Source organism: Natator depressus, chromosome 7 (genome assembly GCF_965152275.1).
Source record: "Natator depressus isolate rNatDep1 chromosome 7, rNatDep2.hap1, whole genome shotgun sequence".
In the NCBI taxonomy this organism is placed as follows: domain Eukaryota; kingdom Metazoa; phylum Chordata; order Testudines; family Cheloniidae; genus Natator; species Natator depressus.
The window spans coordinates 91,473,995-91,488,508 of NC_134240.1; the positions used below are offsets into that span (position 1 = coordinate 91,473,995).

The window sequence follows — 14,514 nt, forward strand, 5'->3', positions numbered from 1 at the left end:
CTGTCAGGACCTTTCCAGGAAGATGGCTTTTTTTGGGGGGGGGGGAGGAGGGGGGGGAGAGGAAGGGCTTCTGCAGAATTGAATCTTTTCCATGGGAAAGCCTGATCTTCCAACAGGAAGTAGTTTTAGCAAAATCAATTTTAAATTTCAGCTTATCCCAAATTAAAAACATTGCTTTGACAAACGCAGTCCAAATGTTCCTTTTTGATTCAATTTGACATTAATCTAGGCCCACCTGAGCTGCTGTATGGGAGAGAGTTCAGATGCCTCATGTCCCTATTCTCCCCTACAGATCAGACTCCCTGACTGGTCCTGGATCATGGTGTTCCCCCTTTGCCTGAACTGCATCAGAGTCACTAATATAGTGTGTCATGGGAAATGTAGTCTATCATAGAAGCCTGGCTCATAAAAGAGAATGGAGGCATAAGGCACCTGAATTACCACTCTAAGGCCTAGTCTACACTACAGGGTTAGGTCAAATTTAGCGGCAGGTACACAGCACTAGCCAGGTACACAGGAACAGGCCCGGGAACTTTTGAATTCATTTCCTGTTTTGTCAGGGTGGTGAACTCAGCAGCACAGGTGACCATGCAGTCCCCCCCAGAATTGTAGAGAGTAGAATGTTTCTATGCTCCCCCTATCATCTCCATCCCTGAGGTTATCGCATATTAGAAGGCAAAAAAAAAAAAAAAAAAAAAAACCAAAAAAAAACCCCGCACTCACGATGACATGTTTTCTGAGCTCATGCAGTCCTTCTGCACTGATCGTGTATTAAGCTGTGCCCTGAGGCATTCAGTGGCAGAAGCCAGGAAAGAATTAAGTGAGTGCAAAGAGCGGAAGCAGGACACGATGCTGAGGCTAATGGGGGAGCAAACAGACATGATGAAGCGTCTGCTGCAGCTGCAGAAAAGCCAACAAGAGCACAGACCCACTGTATAACTGTGTATCCTCCTCCCCATGTTCCATAGCCTCCTCACCCAGACACCCAAGAACGCGGAGGGGGAGGCTCTGGGCACCCAGCCACTCCAGTCCAGAGGATGGCCCAAGCAACAGAAGGCTGTCATTCAAACAGTTTGATTTTTAGTCTGACTGCAATAAGCAATGTGGCCTTGTCCTTCCCTCCTCCCACACCCCACCTGGGCTACTGTTATCTGTCCGTTATCTCACTTTTTTTTTTAAATTAATAAAGAAAGAATGCATGGTTTCAAAACAATAGTTACTTTATTTTGAAGGGGGGAGGGTGGTTGACTTACAGGGAATTAAAAAACAACAAAGGGGGTGGGTTTGCATCAAGGAGAAACACACACAACTGTCACACTGTAGTTTGGCCAGTCATGAAATTGGTTTTCAAAGCCTCTCTGATGCGCAGTGTGCCTTGCTGTGCTCTTCTAATCGCCCTGGTGTCTGGCTACTCAAAATTGATGCCAGGCAAATTGCCTCAACCTCCCACCCTGCCATAAAAGACTCCCCCTTACTCTCACAGATATTCTGGAGCACACAGCAAGCAGCAATAACAATGGGAATGCTGGTTGCGCTGAGGTCTGACCTAGTCAGCAAACAGCGCCAGCGAGCTTTTAAACGTCCAAAGGCACATTCTACCACAATTCTGCACTTGCTCAACCTATAGTTGAACCACTCCTTACTACTGTCCAGGCTTCATGAGCCATGGGAGCAAGGGGTGGGCTGGAGTAGGTGTGACCATGTGGTGCTGCCGGCTGGGAGAGCAGCCTGAGGCAGAAGCCTTCTGCATGCATGATATTCCAGGCAGGACTGAATCTCCATGAGACGAAACTTAAAGAAGAGAATGACCTGGAGTCTCTGGCTCCCATTTGGTGCTCAGCGAGGTCTGCCAGGAGTACCCAGGAGACATACGATGGCTATCCGTCCTACTGCACCCTCTGCCGCAAAGGCAAGGAGCTGCTGCTGTGTAGCAATGCAGTACCGCATCTGCCAGCAGCACCCAGGAGACGTATGGTAGCTGTGCGGGCTCCATGCTTGCTGTGGTATGGCATCTGCACGGGTAACCCAAGAAAAAAAAAAGGGATGAAACGATTGTCTGCCATTGCTTTCACAGAGGGAGGGGGGCCTGACAACATGTATCCAAAACCACCTGCGACAATGTTTTTGCCCCATCAGGCATTGAGAGCTTAACCCAGAATTCCAATGGGCAGCAGAGACTGTGGGAACTGTGGGATACCTACCCACAGTGCACCACTCTGTAAGTCGATCCTAGCCATGGTAGTGAGGACGCACTCTGCTGACTTAATGCGCTTAATGTGGACATATGCAATCAACTGTATAAAATCGGTTTCTAAAAATTGACTTCTATAAAATCGACCTAATTTTGTAGTGTAGACATACCCTTAGAGACATGACAGCAGCTCAGGCAGACAGTTTGTCAAACTTACGTTCCGATTTGGTTCAAAAATATCCCAGTCACACGTTTCAATTTGGTAATGTCTAATGTTGTTTTGACACTTTGACCCAAAGAATATTACTGAAATTTTTTAGGCCTTTCATTCACAATTAACTTTTTCGTTTAAATTCAGGTTGAAAATTGAAGTTTTCCATGGGATAAATGTTAATTTTTGACCAACTCTAGCAGTGCTCCCTTGCAGACCATAATGCTGATCCAGGCCTTCCTACCATTCACTCTCAATTGCCCTCTTAATCACATAAAGCAGGACAATGGGTGGTGAAGGAGGGTTTTGTTTTTGAAATCCCTCAGGAAAACAGTTTGATATATCAAAATATGTTTTATTCTTAAAATGGACCAGTTTACACAGTACAGTGATAGTTACAGTAGAAAAATATTTGGGTGGGAATGGAAGAGGCTAATTTCACCTTAAACGTTTACCTTTTTATTACAAAAATGCTCCAATCCTCAGTATCTGAGTGAGTAATATGATTTGCATTTTCATGTCAACATCAGCTCAGTATACCAGACAAGTGAACACAGGTGTGTGTATTGTATATATTTAGAGTTGCTACATCCCATACATTCTTAGTATCTCCCACTTCATTCTCACAGGAAAAAGATTATCTTTACACTTTGATAGCTCAGGATGTGAAGCACAAAGTGCAAAAATACACTGGATTTGCTGAAATATGTAAAATAAAAAAAAATACCAAACATTTTGACTTCACAGAAAATGACTGAGGTCTGAGACGAAGCATAGAAAACCGTTCCTATTTAACTATGACAGGTATTCTTTCTAGAGAAAACCAGTGGCAACCCTGCTCTTTTCAACAGATTAGCTTTCAAAAAGTGCAGTTATCTCAGCACCTTCAATATGAAGGACCTCAGTTGCCTAAGTTTACTTTACTGCTTTGGAAAACTATTTTTGAGGGGAAGTGTTACTGACTGCAATACGGAACAAGATACCACAAGAGCCAAGACAAACATTCATAAGAAAGATCAGATCAGCAGATGAGCCAACACATTTAACTCCTCACCTATAAATTAGGGCATTTTATAAGTTACATGATCTGTCTTCTAAATAATTTTTTCCAAGATAGGATTTTTGGCATCTCAGGGATTTTTAAAAGGCACATGGCTTCTTAAATGTACATAGAGCCAAATTCTGCTTGTGAAGTCAGTGGGGTTGCATGGGTATAAGTGAAGGCAGAACTTTGAGCTTATGGTACAAGATAGGCACCTCCCACAAGATTAAATATACATAAGCATATTTACAGAGTTCACCCCTCCCATCTATCATTACTCTGTCACTTATTTTCACATATGAAGTAGTTAGAACAAAAAGGCTGCAGTTTAAGCTAATTGCACTTTCTTTATTGATTAATTCATTGTTACCCCTTAAAAATTTCCCATGTGATTTTTGGAAGACCAGCTTCCAAAAGTTTTTGCGCTTTCCTAAAATATACAGTGCATCTTACCTCTTCCCCTTCTCTCACTTTTCTGTTATCCACCCAAAAAGATATTCCTTATTCATGCCACAGAATCATAACCTTGCATTTTGTTTCCATGAGGATGTAGAGGGTTAAGACAAACCTCTGTCTCAGCAGCAATATCCCATCTCTACTACATACTGTGCCATGCACAAAATGAATTGTGGCTCTGTTCACTTAACGTCCCCCCACACAATTATTACAGCTTCCCAAAACTCCACCACACAATTGTACTTCCTCACAAGTATCTCTTAACCCATGATTAAGGCTAGTGAATAGCAAAGAAAGTCATGTATACTTAACACAGACATGCTATTTCTACAGTAGGTAACCGACTGAGGGGCTTGTTTTTCTATTTTGAAATGGACCCCTTTTTCTCCAAGGGTAAGATGTGGCTGAGAAGTTTAGAAGTTCTCAGATGGTCAATTGCTTTAACTCAACAAGTCCCAAAGTGCTAGTAAATTTGGATTTGTAAGAAGAGTCAGCAAAACTTTCTAACAGGTTTTGGTGTACTGTACATGAAGCAGAGGCTGAAGACTAACACTGTTTAGTTATTGAAAGCAGGAATGCTCATGGGCTAGTAGTTCATTCACCAATATGGGGCTGAGTTTTCAATCCTACCCCAGCTTTGCCACTCAGGAAAGAAGCCATTTGACAGCCTCGGACTGCCAAGCTGCTCATACTCTGTTTCATGTGTCTTCCTTGGAATCTTATGAACGGTGCAGTCTCTCTTAGTAGATGCTGGTGCTTGGACGCCATCAGGTTTCCATTCTGCATGGACAATCTTGTAGTTCTGACCCTCATTATTGTCCCAGAAGATGTGCTCACCGCTTTGGTAAGAAATGCAGAACTCAATCTTCTTTTGAGTGGGAATGGCTGGAGGCAGCTCAATGGCAAATGAGAAAGTGTCACTGTCAGAGTCGCCATACACATTGTTCATATAGATACAGTCAACATCAGTGTAGGTTTTCCACGTATCAAACGTAATTCGAACCTGAACCTTCTTCTCATAGCTCATGTTTTTCACTTTCACAGTCCCTGCCACAGCCCTTTCTTGGAGGGTGCAATTCTCAAGACAGATAAAGTTCTTCTGCAAGCGATTCCGGAAATCTAAGTAATCGGCTGAAGGCTGAGAGAAACCCAAAATCAAATTTTTCTCTTCATGTAGTTTTAAACCAGCAGTTATATCTTGAAGGTCTAACAAGTCAAACTGAAGATCCCACACTGGATGCTCCTGGATTTCAGAGAAGACATGGATTGCAGTCAGAGATAGCCCCTTTGAATCCGCAAACACAACTCGCTTCTTGGCTCGGCTTGGGGAGTGGTTCCATTCATTATTTCGACACTCAGAATCACGTTTCACATTGAGACATGGTCTGAGAGGCTTGAATCTGTTAACAAAGTTTCTTCTTTGATAGTCATCAAGAGGGCTGAGAATTCTCTTCAGAGGTGGCGAATGGGCTAAGCAAATTCTCATGGCCACATCAACAGGCATCATGGAGCTGGGCAAAGGCCTTGGGTCCAAGATCTGTATCATTCTGAAATGTGATCAGGAAGATGGTAAGTTATAAGGTGTTTGCTCCATCAAATACACACTGGAAGAGAGTCTTCTGAAAAGCTGTGCACACTTGATTTCATTCATCATCTTAATTATTCATGGCTTGCTCTTTGCATACTCTTAAATAATGCAACCTAAATTATGATTATGACTTTCAATTACGGAAGCTGAGGAATAGCATAAAAAGTTATTCAACCATATTCGTAAATTCTGAATTGTTTTGATTCAGCCACATTCACCCAGCTGTTTGCTTTTCCACGAACACCTGTGCAAACAGGTTTTTATTCACACAAATCTTAGGGAAAGGTCTCATCTTCTTGCAAATGTACATGTGGCAATATGGATGAAGATTTTCAGAAGGCAGCACAGGTATTAGCTATTCCTAGTGGAAGTGCTCATCTCATTTCAGAGACAAGATGGGCGATGTAATCTCTTTTATTGGACCAACTTCTGTTGGTGAGAATGAAGCTTTTGAACCCCACTGAGCCCTTCTTCAGTTTTGAAAAGGGAACTCCCAGAATCACAGCATAATGCAAAGTGGAACAGATTTTCCAGACCTGAAGAAGGGCTCTGCATGGTTTGAAAGCTTCTCTCTCTCACCAACAGAAATTGGTTCAATAAAAGATATTACCTCACCCATCTTTGTCTCTAATATCCTGGGACTTGACACAGCTACAACTACAGTGCACGTATCTCATTTCAGTCATACAGGCTCCAAGCCAAGACCCATAGATTCCTGCAAGTTCTCTCAATCAGGGAGCAGAGATAACACTGTATGGACTCATCATCACATAGTGCCAAATAAGTAAAAATGGATATGTTCACAGTGTTTGTTGAACACTTATAAAATGAATAATTTGTAATGTCAGTTAGTGGATAATTCAGACAAGAATGGTCAAACTACTAGATAAAATTGTTCTCCAAGAGTAATTCACCCAGCTGTAGGTGTTAGAGGCATACCATATCATGATTTTGGCTGCTTAATTTATGCAACAAGAACATGCTTCACCCCATCTGATTTCATTGTAGTAATCTAGTACAGTAGCCCTTAATAAAAGGTATACTTTCCTAAAAGCATCTCTAAATCCATGTGTAAGTCTACTACAGGTCTGCATAAAAGCTACATGGCTTCTATTCATTTTTTTTTTTTTAATAAATCACCTTTCTACTGATGAAAGATTATTCACAATTACAGTATAGAAAGACATGGCTAGTTCAAACAAACTGTGTGTATCTTATATATTTGTGGATTAGGGTTTCAAATGTAATACATCTTTGAAGACTGGCGTAGTTTGAATGGAGATAAAATTCTGTTGAGTCACAGGAAACAAATATTTGCTTTATCACTTTAAGAAAGGTTTCTACTTCTAAGTGCTCTCACCGGTATTTCAGAGCAGTGCCAAAATATAGTGGGGGAAAAACCTTTTATGCAGACTCTGAGTCTCTTAATTCTGCCTGTTAAGGCAAGTGCAGGGGCAAGGGGGGGAATAAAAAGAGCCCTATTAGTCACTGAAGCCAAAGCAACATAAATTCAGCTTTTTCAACAGAACCAAAATAACACACACTGAAGTTTCAAAAACAACTTTCACTTATGGCTATTTTGAGAGAAACTCCTTGTGCTAGTTGTACTTCTTTGAATTTTAGAGCACACTTACAGGGCATTAACGAACAGGTATGAGAACTAGGAAACCTGACAAAAATCAGAAAGTCAGAAGTTAAGACCATTCTGGAGACATTAAATGTTAGCATTACAGATGCATATTGACATTTTAAGTAATACAAAACAAGGGTAATGATATAAATCTTAATGTCTCAGATCCCTCCCAAAAAGCAAAATTCTAAGAAAATGGCTGATTTCACACACAGATGCATGCACTAGTTTAGGTAGTTCATAGACTCAAAAGTCAATTTAAGTACTATGTTAATCTGCACTAGTACACTAGCAAACACCCATATAATCCTTCTGCACTTGTAAGAGGGGCTTGTTATGCTCCACAGAAACTCCTAAAAATGCATTTTTTTTAGTATGAGGAGGAGTCCCTATCAGCAACGTTAACTCTTACAGAAGGCTTACCTGGTACAATGCATTAAACAGAGCAAACTAAGCCAGAAAAGAACAGCATGGTGAAGGTTAATGAGATGCTTCTGGCTTGATTAAACCTTTGCACAATCTCCTCCCTTTCTTTCCTCCCCTCTGCACTAGCTGCTCTTTGCAGACTACCAGAGAGCATAGTCTGCTGCCTGCTCCGACACCCAACCCTTTTCACGTAAAAGCCTCTGAGCAGCCAATCCCTTAGCAGCTAGCTCCTGCCAAGCCATCAGGGCAGTTACATACTCTGAAACCGCTCATGTTACTGCATTTGTAAACCCGATAGACGTGTTGGCTGAAGACTGCCTTCTAACGAAGTTTAGTAAAGCATGAAACTATGATTTCAGAATCAGCTGGTTTTAGTGATAGAAAACTAATATATTTTTAAGGTATCAGTCATGAAAGGTGATGTCTCTGCGTCCCTGATCTGTCACCTTAAGATCAGCACTAGCACTGGAAACTGCAGAGAGAAAGTAACTTTCCATTCTAATAATTTTAATGAGAAAAATGTGTTTTAAACTTAGTTTCATCTCCTTGGCAGGAAAAAATTGACTAAAGTCAACCCTTTGGAAACAAGATATTCAGTTATATAAAAGAGTATAGTCCAGAGTATAGTAGCATAATTTATAAGTATTGTTGACTTTACAAGACTTCAACAAGTATTCTAACTTTGCCCGGGGGGAGATGGTAGTAGTTGTATGCAGCTAAGCAAAGCCCTAGTCCTGCAATGGCATCTGAATAGGCAGACATGCACAGAGCCCCATTGAAATCAGTGGAGGGGTCTGCCCACATGAATGTCTTGCAGGATTGGACACAAATTTATTCACAAGAGCTGTCTCATTGACCTCAGACATGAGTGCAGGACTGGGGCCATAATCTTTGTATCCCTGAAGGGAGAAGGTGTGTCAGAAAATCTAGGGCACTTATTTATTTTCTCCCAACATGTAAAAAACAGGTTCTCAATTAGGTTTACTTTTCTTTGGTTTTTAAAATATATTTACAGAGAAGAGAAAACAGCTGCTCTCCAAGCAACAAACCAGGCAAATATCAAGTCCATTCATTCCATGCTAATAGAAAATGCAAACTATGAGGCATATATTTTCATGTATATATCTATATCTATCTCTATATAATTTAACTTTGGGGTTTGCAAATACTGTCTAGTACTGTAGGATTGGGTGGGGGGCTTAATTATAAAATATGGAGACAAACTGACAAATTTTGCACATAAGAAGCACTTAATGATATTTTTGGTTACAAATATCCCTTGTCTTTTGTTTTGGCACAGTGCTGAGAGATTCCCATTTTGATGTTAGTTCACTGAGGCTGCATTAAAGTATAAACCTGAATCATTACTGAAGTGGCCACATAATTATAGGACTAAAATATACCTCTCTCCTTTTTCCCTTTGTGCCCCCTGCTGAGTGCAGAACTTCATCAACTCTCTGTTTCCTGAACTGTTATAGTTGAAATAACTTATTATTAAAGGTCTTTGCCCCTCCTCCCACTGCGCTTTCAGTTCACACTTAAATCTTTTTATTTAGCTGTGAGAAGAAAGTTTCAACTGATTGCTTCAGTGCAGAAGCTGAGCAGAGCACTCCTTGATTAGTGACAGTCACACCTGAAGTTTCTCCGCTCAAGGAGAGCCTTATTGTGAATACCTGGGGGCTAACAAACTTGGAGAAGCCTGTTTGCCAATATTCTAAGTCTAAACTCTGGTTTAGCATCTCATTGTAATTCGGGGAGCAAAGAAAGGGATAGCAGGGGTTACAGCCTCAGTGGAATGGATTTTCAAACTGAAAGGCTTTCAGGTAAGGGGGTTAAAATGGATTTTTCAAATGGCCTGTGTTTCCAAGCAGCAGGGAAGGGAAGCATGCTGCATTTGTAATATGGGTTTTCAAAATGAAATAGATATTGTTTAATCATGACTATTTTTTCAGTCACTGTTGGCATGATCGTACATACTTAGAACAAAAATAATACGCAGCCTAAACTATAAAAAGTCAACTTTTGCACTAGCTGTCACCTATGATTTGTTGCAGGAGACAAATCTATATGTAGCTGAACATATATATCCCCATACACAATGTAAGACTCTCTACACCTCTTTGCCAGTTAGAAAAAGTACTTCTGCACTTTAAACAGTTCTGCAATTTAATTAGTTTTTATTTTCACCCACAGTTCTATGTTCTGTCTGTGTGCTATAGGACCTATAAAGCTGCTTGAGTTACATTTATTACATAGGGGTCAGAAGTGTCCTTTCTTTATGCTAGAAAAAGGGGGGAAAGGGGGCAAAAAATTTCTCCATTATGTACACATTGCAGGGAAGGGAGTCACTCCACTAATACATGCTCTTCTTGCTGGCACCAATGATTTAGGCCAAGGTCAGCAGGATTATATAAGAGCAGTCAGACTGGGTCAGACCAAAGGTCCATCTAGCCCAGTATCCTGCCTTCCAACAGTGGCCCATGCCAGGTGCACCAGAGGGAATGAACAGAACAGGTAATCATCAAGTGCCATGCAAGAGTCTACATCTAGTGTGCAATAGTCACAAAGCTGTTAACAGGCTGCAGCATGCTGCCATCTCCAGAGTACAGATTTCCCAAAGGCAATTCATATGGGAGTTACTACTTCTTGTGGGCTAGGTTGTGGTTTTCACAGGTCAGTGTAGGTGTTCCAGCTGTCCATTGATTTCACTAGCCATGTTCATGCTGGCTCAGTCTCTCCACAAGATGACTCTCACTGCACCAGAGGATGTGACTTGAAGTCTGGGAACTGTAAATGGTGGTAGTTTAGGGTTGCCAATTTTGGTTAGATGTATTCCTGGAGGTTTCATCACATGATATAATATTTAATTAAAGATTAATCTTTAATTCCTGGAGACTCCAGGACAATCCTGGAGGGTTGGCAACCGTAGGGGGTACTTGGGGTGTATGTTTTACCCTTGCATAGATTTATCCACAGATAGGTAGCATGTGGCCCTACTTCTTACATAAAACCAAGTGGGCCTAAGATGATGAATCAGTAGATTTTACAAGCCTTTTGGTCCAACCACATTAGTTGATTGTTTTTTGTTTATGATCTAGCAGAATGAAAGGCATTAACGGAGTGTATATAAGAGCTTGTAAAATAGTAATGCATAAGAGTGTGACAGTATGTGGAGGGGAGGTGTAAAAATGGATTCTCTTTTTGGACACAAGCCATCTAAAAGTAGAGAGAAGCTAAATTAAAGGGGGGAGGAGGGAAGCCTTGCTTTTTTTGGAATTATTTTGATCTACTTGACTTTCTGTTGAGATGTTGCACGCAATGATCAATACTGTGTTTTTGTACATTACAGAATTCATGTGCCAATAAGATTTGGATTTCTGAGCTAAGGTCCTTGGTGAATGACATGCTTGTTTATGCCAGTACTTGAAGGTATCTGTCACACAGGCAAGGATATTGTGAAGCACTAATCTATGATACAAATTAGGCTTTTTGGAATGGAGTCTGTTTTTCACTAGAGCCATAGGTATTCAAGGAGACCTTCTCCCAAGTATATTACTTTCCAACCCCCTTCCCTTTTTTGCTCTCTTTCTCTCTCACTTACTTTTCCATATGACTGAGGCAGCTGCCCAGCTCCTACTCAAGTACAGATGATGGTTCTCCAAGTTGCCATTGAAAGTACTAGAGAACAATGCAGAATTCACATGAAGTTGAGAACTTTTGGGTGCAAAATATTTCTCATTCTTTTGAGTAACAACCTGAAGATCCTTCAGCCCTAACCTCTTTCATGATAGCATTAACCAAGCCACAGGATTCTCTGAATGTGATTAAACAGAATCAGGAATTATGTTGGCACTTAACAACTGTCATGCATTTACACATGAAATAAATTCGTATCTCAGATCAGTAACCCATGGAAAAATGTCTGTTGCTGCCCACTGGCAGTCTCAGTAAAGTGAATCTGTATGGAATTTGAGTTATTCTTTCACCCCTACAAGAAGGCTCTTCAGGTTGCAGTATGGCAAACTAATAGGGTGTGTAAAGTAGCCAGGCAGATTGCACTGCCAGTGTTCATGTTCTGTTTTATAAATAGAGAACTCTAGTTTCCTGTGGTTTCCATTTGGCATCTTTCACTTTAAAGAGACATCATCAACTTAAAAAATTCTGTTTGAATTTTTTTACCTAATACCACCGTAGCTGAAAGACTAGCGAGAAAATATTTTTAAAAATTTTTTTTTGTATGTGACAGTACTTTGTACATGGTCAGTTAGTTTTCCATGTGGTTGTGTGGGTCTTCCACACAAGAAGATGGGAGAGAGAAACAGTTCTACAGAAATAGACAAATGTGACTGTAAACCCCTACCCGCCCCCTAAATTGGCAGGTGTTGTACCTGAAACTAATTATCACCTTTTAAAGAAAACTGACCAGATTTCACTTTCTCTTCCCTTTAAAAACACACACACAATATATATGACAGGTTTCAGAGTAGCAGCCGTGTTAGTGTGTATTCTCAAAAAGAAAAGTAGTACTTGTGGCACCTTAGAAACTAACAAATTTATTTGAGCATAAGCTTTCGTGAGCTACAGCTCACTTCATCGGATGCATTCAGTGGAAAATACAGTGACGAGATTTATATACACACAGAACATGAAAAAATGGGTGTTATCATACACACTGTAAGGAGAGTGATCACTTAAGATGAGCTATTACCAGCAGGAGAGCGGGGGCAGAGGGGGGAAGAAAATCAAGGTGGGCCATTTCCAGCAGTTAACAGGAACGTCCGAGGAGCGGTGGGGGGTGGGAAATAAACATAGGGAAATAGTTTTACTTTGTGTAATGACACATCCACTCCCAGTCTCTATTCAAGCCTAAGTTAATTGTATCCAGTTTGCAAATTAATTCCAGTTCAGCAGTCTCTTGTTGGAGTCTGTTTTTGAAGTCTTTTTGTTTTAATATTAGAGACTAACCAATTTATCTGAGCATAAGCTTTCGTGAGCTACAGCCGATGAAGTGAGCTGTAGCTCACGAAAGCTTATGCTCAAATAAATTGGTTAGTCTCTAAGGTGCCACAAGTACTCCTTTTCTTTTTGCGAATACAGACTAACATGGCTGCTACTCTGAAACCTGTTTTAATATTGCGACCTTTAGGTCTGAGATCGAGTGACCAGAGAGATTGAAGTGTTCTCCGACTGGTTTATGAATGTTATAATTCTTGACATCTGATTTGTGTCCATTTATTTTTTTACGGAGAGACTGTCCAGTTTGACCAATGTACATGGCAGAGGGGCATTGCTGGCACATGATGGCATATATCACATTGGTAGATGTGCAGGTGAACGAGCCTCTGATAGTGTGGCTGATGTGATTAGGCCCTATGATGGTGTCCCCTGAATAGATATGCGGACACAGTTGGCAGCAGGCTTTGTTGCAAGGATAGGTTCCTGGGTTAGTGGTTCTGTTGTGTGGTGTGTGTGTGCTGGTGAGTATTTGCTTCAAGTTGGGGGGACTGTCTGTAGGCAAGGACTGGCCTGTCTCCCAAGATTTGTGAGGGTGATGGGTCGTCCTTCAGGATAGGTTGTAGATCCTTGATGATGCGTTGGAGAGGTTTTAGTTGGGGGCTGAAGGTGATGGCTAGTGGCGTTCTGTTATTTTCTTTGTTAGGCCTGTCCTGTAGTAGGTGACTTCTGGATACTCTTCTGGCTCTGTCAATTTGTTTCTTCACTTCAGCAGGTGGGTATTGTAGTTGTAAGAATGCTTGATAGAGATCTTGTAGGTGTTTGTCTCTGTCTGAGGGGTTGGAGCAAATGCGGTTGTATCGTAGAGCTTGGCTGTAGACAATGGATCGTGTGGTGTGGTCTGGGTGAAAGCTGGAGGCATGTAGGTAGGCGTAGCGGTCAGTAGGTTTCCAGTATAGGGTGGTGTTTATGTGACCATCGCTTATTAGCACTGTAGTGTCCAGGAAGTGGATCTCTTGTGTGGACTGGTCCAGGCTGAGGTTGATGGTGGGATGGAAATTGTTGAAATCATGGTGGAATTCCTCAAGGGCTTCTTTTCCATGGGTCCAGATGATGAAAATGTCATCAATGTAGCGCAAGTAGAGTAGGAACATTAGGGGATGAGAGCTGAGGAAGCGTTGTTTTAGTCAGCCATAAAAATGTTGGCATACTGTGGGGCCATGCGGGTACCCATAGCAGTGCTGCTGGTTTGAAGGTATACATTGTCCCCAAATGTGAAATAGTTATGGGTGAGGACAAAGTCACAAAGTTCAGCCACCAGGTTTGCCGTGACATTATCGGGGATACTGTTCCTGACAGCTTGTAGTCCATCTTTGTGTGGAATGTTGGTGTAGAGGGCTTCTGCATCCATAGTGGCCAGGATGGTGTCTTCAGGAAGATCACCGATGGATTGTAGTTTCTTCAGGAAGTCAGTGGTGTCTCGAAGATAGCTGGGACTGCTGGTAGCGTAGAGCCTGAGGAGGGAGTCTACATAGCCAGACAATCCTGCTGTCAGGGTGCCAATGCCTGAGATGATGGGGCGTCCAGGATTTCCAGGTTTATGGATCTTGGGTAGCAGATAGAATGCCCCAGGTCGGGGTTTCAGGGGTGTGTCTGTGCGGATTTGTTCTTGTGCTTTTTCAGGGAGTTTCTTGAGCAAATGGTGTAGTTTCTTTTGGTAACCCTCAGTGGGATAAGAGGGTAATGGCTTGTAGAAAGTGGTGTTGGAGAGCTGCCTAGCAGCCTCTTGTTCATATTGCGACCTATTCATGATGACAACAGCACCTCCTTTGTCAGCCTTTTTCATTATGATGTCAGAGTTGTTTCTGAGGCTGTGGATGGCATTGTGTTCTGCACGGCTGAGGTTATGGGGCAAGTGATGCTGCTTTTCCACAATTTCAGCCTGTGCACGTTGGCAGAAGCACTCTGTGTAGAAGTCCAGTCTGTTGTTTCGACCTTCAGGAGGAGTCCACCTAGA

At 41.7% G+C, this 14,514-nt stretch overlaps 1 protein-coding gene across 2 annotated transcripts; it reads right to left on the minus strand.

Moving 5' to 3' along the window:
* Positions 1-1,248: 1,248 nt before the first annotated feature.
* Positions 1,249-7,687, minus strand: PPP1R3C (protein phosphatase 1 regulatory subunit 3C). Of its 2 annotated transcripts, none has more exons than XR_012640424.1 (2): positions 7,542-7,668; positions 1,249-2,012 (listed from the first exon to the last, which is right to left on the minus strand). XR_012640424.1 is itself a non-coding variant. In XM_074959991.1 (2 exons), the coding sequence occupies exons 1-2, from the start codon at positions 7,553-7,555 to the stop codon at positions 4,499-4,501; spliced, it is 963 nt and encodes a 320-aa protein (XP_074816092.1). In that variant the 5' UTR covers positions 7,556-7,687; the 3' UTR covers positions 1,249-4,498. The 2 variants fall into 2 exon arrangements, 1 of the variants encoding a protein (XP_074816092.1); XM_074959991.1 differs by having other exon boundaries at positions 1,249-5,447; positions 7,542-7,687.
* Positions 7,688-14,514: the final 6,827 nt, after the last annotated feature.